This window comes from Diorhabda sublineata, chromosome 3 (assembly GCF_026230105.1).
Source record: "Diorhabda sublineata isolate icDioSubl1.1 chromosome 3, icDioSubl1.1, whole genome shotgun sequence".
NCBI classification, from domain to species: Eukaryota; Metazoa; Arthropoda; class Insecta; order Coleoptera; family Chrysomelidae; genus Diorhabda; species Diorhabda sublineata.
In genome coordinates this window covers 24692402-24708088 of record NC_079476.1, presented here as the reverse complement: position 1 = coordinate 24708088, position 15687 = coordinate 24692402, and the positions used below count along the sequence as shown (strand labels likewise).

The 15687-nt window shown below is 31.6% G+C and overlaps 3 protein-coding genes across 3 annotated transcripts; 2 read left to right on the top strand and 1 right to left on the bottom strand.

The window, feature by feature from the left end:
• The first annotated feature begins 847 nt into the window (after positions 1-847).
• Positions 848-3963, top strand: LOC130441175 (microspherule protein 1). The gene is made up of 6 exons (XM_056774738.1): positions 848-1133; positions 1191-1275; positions 1328-1798; positions 1855-2163; positions 3210-3427; positions 3485-3963. The coding sequence occupies exons 1-6, from the start codon at positions 1030-1032 to the stop codon at positions 3690-3692; spliced, it is 1395 nt and encodes a 464-aa protein (XP_056630716.1). The 5' UTR covers positions 848-1029; the 3' UTR covers positions 3693-3963.
• LOC130441176 (protein IMPACT homolog) lies at positions 3952-7567 on the bottom strand. The gene is made up of 5 exons (XM_056774739.1): positions 6202-7567; positions 5890-6129; positions 4983-5082; positions 4829-4926; positions 3952-4099 (listed from the first exon to the last, which is right to left on the bottom strand). The coding sequence occupies exons 1-5, from the start codon at positions 6441-6443 to the stop codon at positions 4006-4008; spliced, it is 774 nt and encodes a 257-aa protein (XP_056630717.1). The 5' UTR covers positions 6444-7567; the 3' UTR covers positions 3952-4005.
• A 141-nt stretch (positions 7568-7708) lies between these two features.
• On the top strand, positions 7709-15684 carry LOC130441174 (protein HBS1). Its single transcript, XM_056774737.1, has 7 exons — positions 7709-8117; positions 8169-8501; positions 10080-10438; positions 12420-12578; positions 12664-13069; positions 13874-13941; positions 15090-15684. Exons 1-7 carry the CDS (start codon positions 8075-8077, stop codon positions 15651-15653), a joined length of 1932 nt encoding a protein of 643 aa, XP_056630715.1. The 5' UTR covers positions 7709-8074; the 3' UTR covers positions 15654-15684.
• The last annotated feature ends 3 nt before the right edge of the window (positions 15685-15687 follow it).

Sequence of the window (15687 nt, the reverse complement as noted above, 5' to 3'; positions counted from 1 at the left end):
TTTGGGGAAATAGTTTAACAATTTTTGTTGCAGAGGGTATTCGAAACTATCCTCATCAAAATGAATGGAACAGACCCGCGCTAAAATAAATAAACACCTGAATGAATGGTATAACAATTATTACTTATTAGCAAAATATGTAAGTAAACCTTTTTTGTTTATAATTCTACAAGTGAATCAAGAACATAAAAAAGGTATAATTATTAGGTTAAATATGAATGTGTATTATACTGTGATTTACAACATTTATTTACCATATTTTAAATTAATTTTATCCTTTCGACGACAGGCTCCTATCCACTGCTTTGCCAAGTCTTCACTTTTTGGAAAACCAAAGTATTTAATACCTGTTTCTTTGGTATTTCGATTAGTGTTTTTACATGTAGCTACGGCACAACCCGGCATTACGATTTTCTAATAGAAAGTATAATATTTTAAAAGAATTTAAAAACAGTTATATCAACTATACAATAGTCTTGAATACTGGCTAGGCCGATAAGTACAAAAAAATATCACAAACACACAAAACCCGGTGTTTACATAGAACTTAACATAATCTTAATGGCTAAGAAAATATTCTGATTCCAGCTTGACGTCATACGCGTGGCATGTCAAATTTTAGCCGACAATTCAGCATATCGGTGTATGTGTATCGTGGCCAGACAGTTGTTACGTTTATGATTATTTCTCAATTACAACATTGCCAGATTTTGTAAATTTTAAGACGCCTAATCTCGTATATGACGTTTTTTCGACTTGTCAACTGTTGATGTCAATCTTTATTTTTAGATGGCTTAAAAACTTTTCTTATTGTTGTGAAGTTAATAATGACTACCCCTAAAATTGCCGTTATATTTGTAGGATTAAAAGCCCTATTAATCAATGCTCTACAACACCTAACTTTATCAATGTCGAGTAGCTTTAAAAAATGCCTATCGATAATATCGCACATGCCATCATTTGAATGTCATTAGTCACTTAGAAAAACATTCTTTTGTTTGTTGTATAGATTTCCTATTATTTATAACAATGAATTTAGTGCATGAATCTGATTTTATACAAACTGGTAATGAGTACACTTTGAATTCTCAAAATAATCTTGGAGAAAATGCCGATGTCACTAGGCGTAGAAGGTGAGAATAGTCTAAAATTGTCATTATTTGATATTGTCATTAAATGTATTGTTTTAGCTCAAATAGATCAATTAAACGTAGAAAATTTGATGATGAATTGGTAGAATACAGTTTGGGTATGCCAGGAGTGTCTAATATAAAGGTAAAGCATATAATTCTTAAATTTCAATTGATTATAATGTTGTTCCTTGTAGAGTGGAAGATCGCGTACACATTCTTCCCATTCTGAATTACCGGTTGCCTCTCCTTCAACGCCGCCAGCATTACCGCAACCCTCGACTTCACAAAATTTCGTAGACCCCAAAAGAAAACAAGTTTCTAAAAGTTTACTAGGTTCAACTAAAAGGGGTAAAAAAGGTGGAAAACTCGGGGGGCAGTACACGGCTAAGGATTTAGGTCGATGGAAACCCGTAGATGACTTAGCTCTTATTATAGGAGTTCAACAAACTAATGATTTAAGAACTGTGCATTTAGGTACAAAATTTTCTTGTAAGTTTACTGTACAAGAATTGCAACAAAGATGGTACGCTCTGTTATATGATCAAGCCGTTTCAAGAGTAGCAGTTTCTGCAATGAGAAATCTTCATCCAGATATGATAGCTGCTGTACAAGATAGAGCTCTTTGGAGTCAGCAAGAGGAAAAAATCCTTAGTACAATTAAATCTGTGAGAAAAATTGTTTTTACTTCAAAATAATTATTAATTAACTTTCGAATTTTCAGAATACAACACCTCCTCCAACAATAGAAACCTTTGCAGATCTTCTTTCTCAACATCCTTCAGTATTCTATACAGGCCGAACAGCTGCTTCATTATTTCGTCATTGGCAAAGTCTTAAAATGTATAATCTTCTGCCGGATCAATCAATCGGACCACTTCCAACATCCGCTCGTCCTATAATGACATTTAATGATTGTGAAGAATTTGTTCAGGATACAGATTTAAGTGAACCACCCGACGAAGCTCTAGATAAAGAATTACAACTTCAACAGAGAAGGAATATTAAAGAAATTAGGCAATTGGAAAATGAGGTTAATATTCCATTATTCATTTTATAAAATTAAAAGTTCCTTATGCAAGATATTTGATACACTATATTAATTTTTCTGCCATTGTCATGTATTTGATCTGGAAACAGACAAAAAAAGTGACTTGCACTGTCCAAGATACATTCAATAGGTTTGAGTCCAGAGTTGTGACAAATAGGTTACAAAAAACACTCAATGAAGTGTTTTCTCTGAATAGAAATCAGAAAAAATAGTTCAATGATTATTTTCTTTCATTAAAATTTATTATAAATGTCAGCTCTATTTGATTACAACAACCAAATTGTTTTGATTACCAATTAATAACCAGAACTAGAACAATGTAACCTTAAAGTGGGTAATTGCGGACGTTAAAAAGGAAATTGAAATGAGTCTATCCTACCATCAAAGAGCGAATACCATGAGAATATGAACTCAAAAGGACCTCACACCCAGAGTAGATAAAAAACTTTGAGATTTATGTCACAAATAACCAATTAGTAGTTTCTCACTTTTTTTATGGTTCTTTCGGACATTCTAAAACAAATTTACTTGCCAACGCGAACGTTGTTATCCGAGGGATGTATTTTCAGCATAATGAGACATCCACCAACTTACTGGCAGTTAGACGACATCTAAATAATGTTAATGGCAACAGTTGGATAGAAACTGGAAGTTTCATGGCCTTCAAAATCCCTTGATTTCAATCCCGTTGATTACATATTTAGAGACGATTGAAGCATCTAGTTTAGAATATTAGTAACTGCCAACAATTTTTTTTATGGTTTAAACTTGTAAGAGGCTTCTGGAATCCTTTTGGAGAAAATACTTTAAATTATTTCATTGCAACCATTGTTTTTTTTTTCAGTTTTTATTAATACGTCTTATCGGTTTACTTGTAGCCTCTAGTGAACAAGAGTAGTAATTTCCCAGAAATTTCTGTTTCAAAATTTTCTGGAAAACCCTCAAACTATGCGTCTGAATAATCAGAAACTGAGAACTAGATAAATTCTAGTTTTGTGATTAGTTCTGATCAATAACTTCAATTTTAGGTTGGAAGATGGAATGTATTAGTTGATAGTGTTACAGGAGTATGTCCCGGTATGATAGATAATCAAACACTGGCTGTTCTGAGAGGCAGAATGGTTAGATATCTGATGAGGAGTAGAGAAATAAGTATCGGTAGATCTGGAAAAGGTCATGTCGTCGATATTGATCTCGCTCTCGAAGGTCCTGCATATAAGATATCACGTAGACAGGGTACTTTAAGGTGAATTTATAAATAATAAATTATTTATAATAATTCGAATAACGTTCGTTTTTTCAGGTTAAGAAACACTGGCGAATTTTATCTTTCTTCTGAAGGAAAAAGACCCATATTTGTCGATGGCAGACCAATTACAGCCGGTAATAAAATCCGTTTATATGATAACGCTGTGGTGGAAATTGCCTGTTTAAGATTTATTTTCTTTATTAACCATGATTTGATCAGGGCAATTCATAATGAATCAGTTAGATACAATTTACCACCATAAAAGTCTTACTTTATCATTAAAACAATGTGTAATAACAGTTTGAAAAGTATATAGTATTAAATGTTAAATTTTATTAAATTGTCATTAATATCCTCACAAAAGTTCCTTTTTTGTCACCCATTTGTCGTCTTTTTTTACTTATTTTAAATAATGACTGATTATATGTTAATTCTGCTACCATAATCAAAGTTTATAGGTTTCAGTTGTCCATTGAAATTTTCTATTTAGTTGAATTTGTTACTGAACTATGCAATAAAAGTATCGAAAACCATTTTTTTTATTTAATTATATACATTTAATGGTATACAAAAAGTCAAGTCTTTACAAATCCTGCTTCTACAAGGGCTTGTCTTGCGGCATTGTTAATGTGTCGAAATCTATCCGGTCCCAATTGAATACCCCCATACCTAAATAAAAATAATAATTATCTATTATTTAACTCGCGAAAGTTTTCAATTAAATTAAAAAAACAAAATATACAGAGCACAGTACAGATTATTCTCTACAGAAAGCTTATAGACAATTGGAGAGGCCTGCCTGTACAAATAGTAACTAGAAATGGTAACTGGACAAGAAATAATAGAGATAGAAACAAACAACCAAGGGACATTAAGCACATAGGTCTTTGAATATCCCCACTAGACATAACCAAAGACCAATTACTTTTGAGAAGCCAATTAGGCGCTTTGGTTAGAACCTTTTGATATCATTAGGTAAGATGTGAGAGTTTGAACTGTGCTAGTGTGAGTACTGGGCACTCACAGATAATGTAATTTACAGTTTCATCCTCCTCCACACACTCCGGATCGTCCTTGCTGCCCATAGTGTGGATATGGCAACTTAGATGACCGTGTCCAGTCACTAATCGAATTTCGCGCCTATTTAATTGAAGCAGTTGTTTAGTAAAAGAGGCAGAAGATCCGTGTATGTGTTCCTTAGCTTGTCTCTATCAATCTCCATAGAGCCTGTCTTGCAATCAGAACGTTGAGAGATGCGATAGCAGCAAGAATGGGTTCTAGACAGTGGATTTGCTGAACCCAATCTAGCAAACGTTATTTGGCACCCATATAAACAAGTTAAATTAAAATTATTTTTGTTGATATTTATTTTGTTTACATCTAAATGCTTATATTTACCATCTTGAAACTACGACCATAACATTATTTAATTTTAGAGTTTGTAGAAGGTCCAAGAGCCTTGAAGATGCTTTATTTTCTCCATCATCATCGCAATCCTAGAAAAACGTTTCCCTAAACTAAATAATTTTATTTCAATATTACCAATACTTACCTGCATTACTACATTATTAGACTGCAAAATCCTGTATGCGGAAATGTTGTGAGTAGCTTGAGCTATTTTTCTATTCTCCAAAAGTAATTCCATGAATCCACTAAAATAAAAATATCACCAACATCTCAAGTATTTTAATATAAATACGAGGGTTATCCATAAAATGAGATTCACAAGAAGCTGCGGACGCTAGGAACACTATTAGATGGGATTTAGTGAGACTGGCATGTAGCTTGGCTCTCTTTTACCAGCTCTCACCTCTCGTGAGTTGTCTACAACGTTCATTCTTGTCTTAGTAGCGGTGAAAGATGGAACTTCCATTTAATTCTCGCATCAGTTTCAAATTATGCCCTATGATTCTATTTTTGGTTGCAAAAAACCTTCCTCCAGTGGAAATTCATTCCCAACTGCACTTAATTCTAATCCTCCAAGATTGAATATTTTGGTCATTGGTAAGATTCGATATTGAAGAATAAATTGATGGAAATGGATTTTGTACATACACCTAATCAAAAAGGAAAGTACTTCTGGTGTACCATGAAGTAGTGTATATCCAAATTTAAAATGGTACAATCCCAATCTGCGATACAATATAAATCTTTCAGAAGATTGTATCAAATATATTAGTCAAAAGCCATACTCATTACCCTCAGAAATAAACTAGTATTTTAGTGAACTTTCATTCTTTTGTCTCACTCCCCCTTACAACCCAGACTTGGTCCCCAGTGATTAACATCTCCTCACCGAATTAAAAAAACACTTAAAAGGGACTAATTTCAAAACTGACGAAAACCTAAAAGATCTTTCCAAACATGAATTGTTCAACTCCATTAAACATGTTTTTCATTGGGAGTTTTATTTTATGGACAATCTTCGTATATTGAATATAGTATAAGAGATATCCTACCTAACATCTTCTTTACATTTAACTTCACAAACATGTCCTTGAAATACACTTTTTCTATCAATAACAGTTGGTCCGTGAGTTACTTTTAAATGAGAATAATTTTTCGAATTGTTAATAACTAAACCCTCTTCTACACATGGTTTAGTTGTAGAAGATGGAATATTTTTTGAATCCGATTTCTTCACTACATCCTCAGTAATCATTATCATTTGATAAATTAGTGGACCACCACCTTCAGATCTACGAATATATATTCAAGAATGATGTTCACAATCATTTTGTATGCACAATACCGTGAAATACAAAACTTACTCATATAAATTATGAAATTTTTGTTGAATACATTTCTTCTGATTAAACGTTAAATTAGGTGCTAACAATTCATATTTTGGCAAAGAACTTGATGGATATTCGGGAACTAGAGTAATATAAAGTCTTACATCTTTGCTAATATCTATACTATATGTACCAGGAACGGTTTCAGACCTCCACTCTTCCCCATATATAGACTTAAGGGCTTCTATTTCATCAGATTGTTGAGATATGTTGTCCATTTCAATAGAAATTATCGTACGAAGAACTAGTTAAATATACCAGTAAATAAAATGTACATTTTCAGGGAAATATTGTGTTGACTTATATCAACCTATGACATGTTAATGAACATGTTTGAGCTCAAAAGTGTACGTTCCAACCCAAAGATTATATACATCCAAACTTCACTTTCTTTTTTCTTTTAAATATAAAAAAGTAAAAGTCGTAGAGGTCTTCAGTCACGTGACTAATACCTTAGCAAGATTCATATGAGCCAAATCAAAATAATAGTTATGACTAATATTCCAAAGAACGGCGTTTAACGAATTGGTTAATAAAAAAGAATTTCAACTTTTTAAATTATTGAATTCTTTTGATCAGATCAAAATATTGATACACTGGTTGAATAAGTTATAATATCCAAAATCAATATTAGCCTTACTGGCTAGAAAGTTGATTTTTTACAAGACTCGGAATTTACTAATAGTAAAATTTACTCTACTAAATTAAATCGATGTTTTGATAAATATATTACCATCATCAACACACAAATAAAAGTATCCATAACAGACGTCAGAAATAAAATTTAAACACATATAGATACTATAACCGAAACAACAGATGAACTTTTGAAAAGTTCTAGTTGGAACCCAAAGTTATTTAAAACTAAGTAGTACCTGGTCGTTTCCAGCAACAATTTATCAACAAACAAATAAAAAAAAAAATAGAATAGTTATAATGATTTATTGCTGGTAGTTAATATACCGTGAAGTATAATGACACACTTGATTGATGCAATTTTGAAAATTCTTCAGAGATTCACAAATTGTACAAAATTATAAACACTATATAGTAACATAAGCATTGTAATCTTCCTGTCTTACGGCATTTTAAGTATTATAAAATGTCAAAAGTTTACAAGTTGATGATTTATTTTATTCGTATTTATCTTGTAAAATTTACTAAAAAATCTTAAAAGAACTGATTTTAACAATAAATATACGTTTAATCCAAAAATTACAAGTGTACCTACAACACAGTAGGTACTTATACACATTTCACAAAGTTAACTTTTACTACACTCAGTTATTCATGTATATCTCTTTTTACGATTACTTCTGTTAATTTAAAAAAACTCTCACGTATATCTTGTAGTTGGCCACGTGATGGAAGAGCTCCACCATTTCTACTTTAGAATCATAATATTGATTAAATTTGAAAAAAAACTATTATTCTTATGACACCCGTAGAATTATTTCCTATTTTTGTTGATAAAATGTCATTCAATGAATAGATAGATATACGTTCCAATCTACTTCCTATCTTCACTCTTGTTTATTCTTTAGATAAAATTAAATGACACTATTGATCAAATTTAACAAATAAACATTATTTCTATGACATTCACTGAATTATGTCTAATTTTTTATCAATAAAATAAAGTATAGATCATCGTTACTTCCAAAATTTTCAACTATATTAATTGTGTCAAGTGTCATTATCAATACGTTAAACGTCAAGACTTAAGTATCCTGTAAAATCTGTGCAATATAATAAACTAGTAATGATTTGAACAGTATTAATTTACAAATACTTATAATTAACAAAATATCTAAATAACTCATATATAGTAAAATAAAAAACCGTCATAATGTCTCGCCATAGGGATGTCAGGAATATGGATTACTCAGATGGTTAGTTTATTCTATATATTCTAATGATATCTGATTTTTTTTATTTTGTAGACTACGATGGATATGATGATATTTATGGACATTCAGTGGACGACGATTACTACATATCCCCAAGTAATAGACAATTTATTTATAATAGAGATATTTCACAAAGAAGCTCAGAAGGTGACATAAAAGAGGAAGATGAATCTGAAGCTGAACTATCAGATGTGGATAGAGACAAATTAGCAACTTGCATTAATCAAATCACCAAGACACTAGAATCCATTAATATTTCAAGAAATGATCTAGTCAATATTATAATAAAATCAAAATTTGATGTTGAGAAATCAATAAATACAATATTGGAAGATCCACAGTATCAGACTGGAGCTTTGGAAAAAGGTGATTATATTATTGTTATTTGGGAAGATATGTATATATATATATATATATATATATATATATATATATATATATATATATATATATATATGAGTTTTGATGATTAGGGTAAAAGCACCTATACTAGGAACTATTTGATTAATAAAAAGGTATTTAAAAATAAAGTAAACATTTTAAATCACATTTTAACCTAAATAGTTTTTTAAGTTTGTGGAACTTTCAAAGTAGCATCTATTTACGACTTTTCTCCTTTGGGAGCTAGGACTCTGTTTCTCTTAGAATTGAAGAAAGAGACGGTTTTGTCCATGTTAAATATTTGATGAAGATTTTTCAAACGACCATCTAATTTTGTAGCTGTCTTGTAATCAAATCAAGGTGATGTTTAAAAAAACCTTGAGTAACATTTATTCTTAGGTTTACCTGCCTAGAAAGGTGCTTCTAGGTTCAAATTGTCAATAATTTATAATTTTATATTATATTATGTGTACTAAATCAAAAGTCTAATTAGATATGTTTCCTTTTTTTCATGTTGGATTTTTGGATTTTTTCACATTTCGTAAGGTAAGATGACAACCAGCTTAATAAATTAAATTTAACTCAATCAACTGTAGATTTAGAACTGAATCAAGCTAAATCTACTTTTATCATACCTAATATTTTTAATAAAATACCTGATACTGCTCAATCTAAACCTACTAATTCTGGTAGTAAAGTTAAAAAAGATTCAAAATCAACATTTTTTGTTCCGAAATTAACAGACAGCGGTGATAAACCCAAATTTACAATACCTAATTTTTCAATGAGTGGAAAACCCAAATTTACAATCCTCAATTTATCAAAAAATGAAGAAACTACTCTAGATAAAACTAATATTGGTACTCAAGATATTCGCTTTAATTCCTTATCTGATTTGGTTTCTACTCATTTAAAAAATAATTCTATTGATACTCCAACAATAGAAATAGAAAATAAAATGCAAAATTTAACAATAAACAATAAAAGTAGCATAACAAATAATTTAAATAAAATTTCTTTATCTATGCCTTCACACGTAGTACCCAGTAATGATCTAACAGAAATGAAAATAGATTTAACAAAAGCTCTAAAAAGTACTGTAAGCACCCCGTTGATTGAACAGAAGGTTTCAGAAAACTTTGAAATACCATTTGTGAGTTGTGTTGATGAAGACACTTCAACACCAGATAGAGAAATGCTTACTTGCAATTTTAATATAAGCGAAATTAAAACAAAGCATTTTAATTTAGAAAAACGCAGAACTTGTTTTGGTAAAATTATTTGTAGAAAATATAAGAAGCACGTTAAATTATTTTTACCAAAATTTACATTGACTAATATCAAGAGGTTTGATTTCAGTACGTTATCACCTGATAGTAGAATTAGTGGGTATTTAAAATCGTAGTAACACTTATGAAATGTTGGGTCTAAAGATCTTTCCAACAGTTTTTTTTCATAAAATATTTTTATTCATTAATTATTTTCTTATAAGTATAAATAGAATAGGTTTTTTTTAAATATGAAGTAGGTAAACAAATTTTATGTATATATTGAATTTTGAAGCACTCCCTCATCCACAACTAGTACCAACGCCTCACATTGAACAGACAAAGGTTATTTCATCGACTCCAAAAACCATAACGAACATAACGAAAGGTTTTGACTTACCGCAAAAAGACAGCATAACACCTAGATCTCAATCGCCGGCATCTGGTAAAGTCACCCCGGTGAATAATCAAAACCAGATGGATTTCGCTGACGAAGTCAAACAATTGAAAGCTAGAGAAAACAAATTTGATCCACAGTTTGTATACAAAAAGGAACGAGGAGAAGAAAAGGAGCAGTTGTATATGGTTGTAATTGGACATGTTGACGCTGGAAAGAGTACTTTGATGGGGAGACTACTTTGCGAATTAGGACAGGTGAGTAACTGTGTTTTCTAGTATCTACTAGTAACTATCAAATACTGTATACTTCAGCAGTTATTAAATTATTCTTCTTTCTGTTAGTTCAACAATTATTGACTCAACATAACCTCATTTTTTTTGTTTCCAATGCTTAATTCGGAGACCAGTTTTAATTTAACTTTTATCTCATCAGCATTAGATATCAGATGACATACTCTTAATATCTCAGTACTGCAAATGTACATGGGAAACTCGACAAAGGGGTACGAAAATAAATCAGAATCAAGATTAAAAAATTCTTCATTTACGAAATAGAAAAAAACGTTAAAATAATATTAGAATCATGACAAATCGGGTGGGAGGGGTGTATATCAGAAAGAAAAGCAAAGCAGCATAAATAACAGAATATAAATCACAAAAATAAAAGCAAAAGTTAGACCTAACTGGAAGATACTAGATACTAGAAGGATGTAGAAAGAAATTTCAAAAAAAAATTAGGAAGCCTGGAGAAATGTAGGCAAAAACAAGCTAAATGAAAGAAAGCAAAGAAAAATGTGATTTATTCCACAATGGAAACCGGATTAATTGAATTGAAAAATAATTATATATGTGTATATTAAAGTACCATGTACACCACGACCTAAACGATCTATTTAGTCCTCCTTTCTTGTTGTGATACTGGAGTCCTTTGTGTCTACAGCTCTGATCTATCTTAGAAAGTTCAGAATTAGGGATCCTCGTCTTCTATTTCAGTACTCTGGTGCTTACACTTCGAGAGAAGGTGGATAGAGGTTTCGGCTTTTGCACAACAGAATCTAGCGTCTTCAAGTGTCCATTGAGGTGACAGTGCACAGTGAGGACTCCTGTTAGTATTTGTAGGTTGATAGATTAAGCAGATCTTCTTTGGTTATAGCTTCCCAGGAGTGTCTTTGTCTGTCTTAACCCCTTTAGATTGCTCCGGTAACTGGTTTTTCTGCTATCTATCTTCTTCTCCATTATTATGTAGAATTAGAGCGCTATCAAGGGTTTATCCGTCCATACTTTATCAAATCTGTTAGTTATTTCGCTTCCATCCACTCCACTGTGTCTAGGAATCCATTCAGGGGTAAATTTATTTTTTTTGCCTCATTTAGCTTGTCCAGGCAGGCATTCCCAAACTAGTTTGGATTTTATGACATTAGAGCTTAGAGCTCTAATGATCATCTGTCTAGATTGAACTGGACAAATCGACCAGCCTTTCAGAGTAGTCTTTAGGCTCGTACACTCCTATCTCAGTTCTGTCTGTTGTTTTGTATACCATTTCTGTTCATTTATCGGTTAGTGTTTTTGGTCCCAAATGCTTCTACAGCTTAGTGAAGTATGTCCCAGATTTGGTCATTTTTTAACACTTTTTTTCCTTGTTAACATTGAAAAACAGTTAACAGGGTATTTTATTCGATTAAAATTCAATCGAAATAGAAAAATGGGCAATTTTATACCATCATGAATACTCTTTAAATCTGAAACTGAAGTGTACTTATCAGTATTCCTTAGGTTTTGGCTTATGGGATTACACAACTGCTTTTAATAATTTTTCTCTAGTGGTTTGGTCCTTTTAAGTCTTCTTTCTATTCTTGTGTTATGTAGAAGCTGCCAATGAAGATTTTGCTGATATCTTTTTCAATAGTTTCCATATTCAGATCATTATGAAGATCACTATTACAAATATACCATGGGACATCAACAATTTTCCTTAATATTTTTGTATTATATTTAAATTTTTTTTTGGTACAACCCCATGGTTATATAATGCAAGTCTATACTGGTTCTAATATTAATTAATTGTTAATTAATTAACTCTTCGAGCAAATATAGTAGAAATATAGCATTAAAATGATGGAAGTTGTCTTCGAGGAACCTCTGAACTCGATATAATATCAAAAACAAATAATGATCCGTAGAAATTCACAGACTAGAAAAAAAAATTATGTGACTAAATAACTAACATTTTTTTAAGGTTAATCAAAAAGTGATGCACAAGTACGAACAAGAAAGTAGAAAATTAGGGAAACAAAGTTTCATGTACGCCTGGGTTCTAGACGAGACTGGCGAGGAGCGAAATCGGGGTATTACGATGGACGTTGGCCGATTTCAATTCGAAACAAAAACTAAAGCCGTATGTATTGAAATTATCACATTTTCTGTGTGGCAAACTGTTTTTCCATTAAATTGTATTTGATATTTCGATTTTATATTGACAGGTGACGTTGTTGGACGCTCCTGGTCACAAAGATTTCATACCGAACATGATATCCGGAGCCGGTCAAGCAGATGTAGCCGTTTTGGTGGTAGACGCTACACGTGGTGAATTCGAATCCGGATTCGATCACGGTGGACAAACAAGAGAACACGCCCTCCTCGTCCGTTCGCTAGGGGTTTCCCAACTAGCAGTCGCCATAAATAAATTAGATACAGTATCCTGGTCGAAGGATCGATTCGATGAGATCGTTAAGAAACTTAAAGCGTTTCTAAAACAGGCTGGATTCAAAGAATCCGATGTTACGTTTGTACCATGCAGTGGTTTGACCGGACAGAATTTGGTTAATGAACCAACAGAGGAGGAGTTGTTGCAATGGTACAGCGGACCGTGTCTATTGGATGTTATCGGTACGTTTATTTTTTTAGAATCAATTAATTTGATTTGTTTCTATTTATCCCCTATAAATCCTTGGTTTGATGGATAGAAGTCAATAAAAGTCGCATTTTTTTAATAAAATACCATATTGTACCAAATTTCAAAAGATGGCTGTAAAATTATTGAGTTTATTCCTACCAATAGTTTAAATCTAATCTGTATTGACTGAATAATGTTTTTTAACCGAAAAAACTTTGAAATATTGGCTTGAATAGCATGATGATGACTATTCTTCAATAAAACCAACCATCATCGAAAGGTATGGGGTTTACAATGTAGCACCAATGGTGGCTTAAAGGTCACATCGATCAATAAAGGTTGTGTGACCATTGATGAAACCCTAGATTCATCTCTAGACTTTCGAATGAATTTAGCATTAATTTGACTGGACTCCATGGAAGCTGTCCGCAACAAGTAAAGACCCAAGAATCGGCTGATAAGATTATAGTTTCTGAAGAAGGAAATTATAAATAAATGGCCCAATATACGGAATAGAAGGATTCTCTTTTACTGAGATCGATTGAAAATGATCAATTTAAATACTGTATCCACTATATTTGACAGATATAGCCTCCAGTGACATTAGGCTGTTTAAAGACTTCTAAAATATCAATCGAATGAAGAAGTCGATAACGGGAACCTTAACTGTGGTCTTATTGATGATTTGCTATATTTTTTTTTTGTTTATAACAATTAATGTTGTCCAAAAATTGATTTAACGACTTCGATAGGGAAATTAGTACCATATTGAAATAAATTTAATGTTTTTTTTCTAGATAAGTTTCGAGCGCCTGATAGGCCCATTTCTAAACCCTTCAGACTGTCAATTAATGACATATTTAAGGTAATTTAAATGAGATCGATTCATAATATTTATTTTCTTATACCAGATCTGAGATCAGAAATTTTGAAGTATTCAGAAACCGTATTTTGGACTATGTTGCTTAACAAACTTTATTCATAATTTAGGTATTTTTAAATTTTTTTTATGCTTTTGATTTCCTAAAATTCATTTCATGTATTGATACTGTCCCTCACAAATTTTAAAATTTCATGTTTTGACAACATTTTTTCATTTTTTATAATCGTTACTGTCTCCAATAGACATTTTTCTAATAATCTCCATAAAATTTTATGTTTTGACTACTTTTCAAAATATTTGACTGTTGTTTTGACAATGTTTTTTAATCTTTCACTGTCTTTACTATCTCCAAAAGATACTTTTCTGAGATTCTCTATACAATTTTATGTTTTGACAACGTTTCTTTAACTTTTACTGTCATTACTGTCTCCAACAGAAACTTTTCTGAAATTTTTTCTTCAAAATTTCATGTTATGACGACGTTATTTAATCTTTTACTGTCATTACTGCCTTCCGTAGATCCTTTTCTAATAATCTCTTAAAAATTTCATGTCATAACAACGTTTTTCAATCTTCTACTTTCTCTAACAGACACTTTTCTAATAACTTTCCAAAATTTCATGTTTTAACGACATTTTTCAATCTTTCACTGCATTTACTGTCTCCAACAGACACTTTTCTGAGAATCTCTTCAAAATTTAATATTTTTACGACGTTTTTCAATCTGTTACTGCTTCTACTGTCTCCAACAGACACTTTTCTGAGATTCCCTATACAATTTCATGTTTTGACAAAGTTTCTTTAACCTTTACTGCCGTTATTGTCTCCAACAGATACTTTTCTGATAATCTCTTCATAATTTCATGTTATGACAACGTTTTTCAATTTTTTACTGTCATTATTGTCTCCAACAGAATCGTCTCCAAACATATTTAGATTAAAACACTCTATGTAAATACCAATACCTCATTTAGAATTAGATTGCCACGCATATGTTTTTAAAACATAAACCGCGTTTGGTCTCTGAAGATGATAACTTTATTATCGAAACGTTTAATTTTGAACTTTCGTACCAAAACAAATAATTTTGAATGTTTAAAAGTTTATAATAATTTTATTGTGTATTTTAGGGTACCGGTACGTCGTTTTGCGTATCAGGACGAATCGAAACTGGTACTCTAAGTATAGGAGATAAAGTCTTGATATGTCCCAATAGAGAAGTAGCTCTAGTAAAGTCACTTTCGATAGAAGAAGTATCGAAAACCGTCGTATTCGCTGGCGATCAAGTAACAGTAACTTTATCTGGAATAGAAATGCAAAACGTATCAGTTGGAAATATACTTTGCGATCCCCTCAACCCCGTACAAGTAGCTAGCAAATTCCAAGCTAGGATTGTGGTTTTTAACGTAACAGTGCCTATAACTAAAGGATTCTCGGTGGTGTTGCATCATCAATCGTTAGTGGAACCGGTTGTTGTTAGTAAATTAATATCTCAATTGAATAAGAATACTGGTGAGCTGTTGAAGAAGCATCCGAGATTTTTGGGGAATAATACTAGTGCTTTAATTGAAATACAAGTATCTAGACCTATAGCTCTGGAATTGTATAGTGAATGTAAAGAATTGGGAAGAATCATGCTTAGAGTCGGAGGTGTAACTATTGCTGCTGGGCTCATTACTCAAATTATTCTGTAAGACCTGAAAATATAAAAGTTTTTAACATATATCG

Bases quoted from the DNA above. Each gene is read 5' to 3' on its own strand.
- LOC130441175 (XM_056774738.1), top strand. From the start codon at position 1,030: ATGAATTTAGTGCATGAATCTGATTTTATACAAACTGGTAATGAGTAC. The intron at 1,134-1,190 runs GTGAGAATAGTC...GTATTGTTTTAG, and splicing joins GATGTCACTAGGCGTAGAAG to CTCAAATAGATCAATTAAAC. The intron at 1,799-1,854 runs GTGAGAAAAATT...TCGAATTTTCAG, and splicing joins TCCTTAGTACAATTAAATCT to AATACAACACCTCCTCCAAC.
- LOC130441174 (XM_056774737.1), top strand. From the start codon at position 8,075: ATGTCTCGCCATAGGGATGTCAGGAATATGGATTACTCAGATG. The intron at 12,579-12,663 runs GTATGTATTGAA...TTATATTGACAG, and splicing joins TCGAAACAAAAACTAAAGCC to GTGACGTTGTTGGACGCTCC. The intron at 13,070-13,873 runs GTACGTTTATTT...TTTTTTTTCTAG, and splicing joins GTGTCTATTGGATGTTATCG to ATAAGTTTCGAGCGCCTGAT.
- LOC130441176 (XM_056774739.1), bottom strand. From the start codon at position 6,443: ATGGACAACATATCTCAACAATCTGATGAAATAGAAGCCCTTAAGTCT. The intron at 6,130-6,201 runs GTAAGTTTTGTA...ATATATTCGTAG, and splicing joins AAATTTCATAATTTATATGA to ATCTGAAGGTGGTGGTCCAC. The intron at 4,927-4,982 runs GTAAGTATTGGT...ACGTTTTTCTAG, and splicing joins CTAATAATGTAGTAATGCAG to GATTGCGATGATGATGGAGA.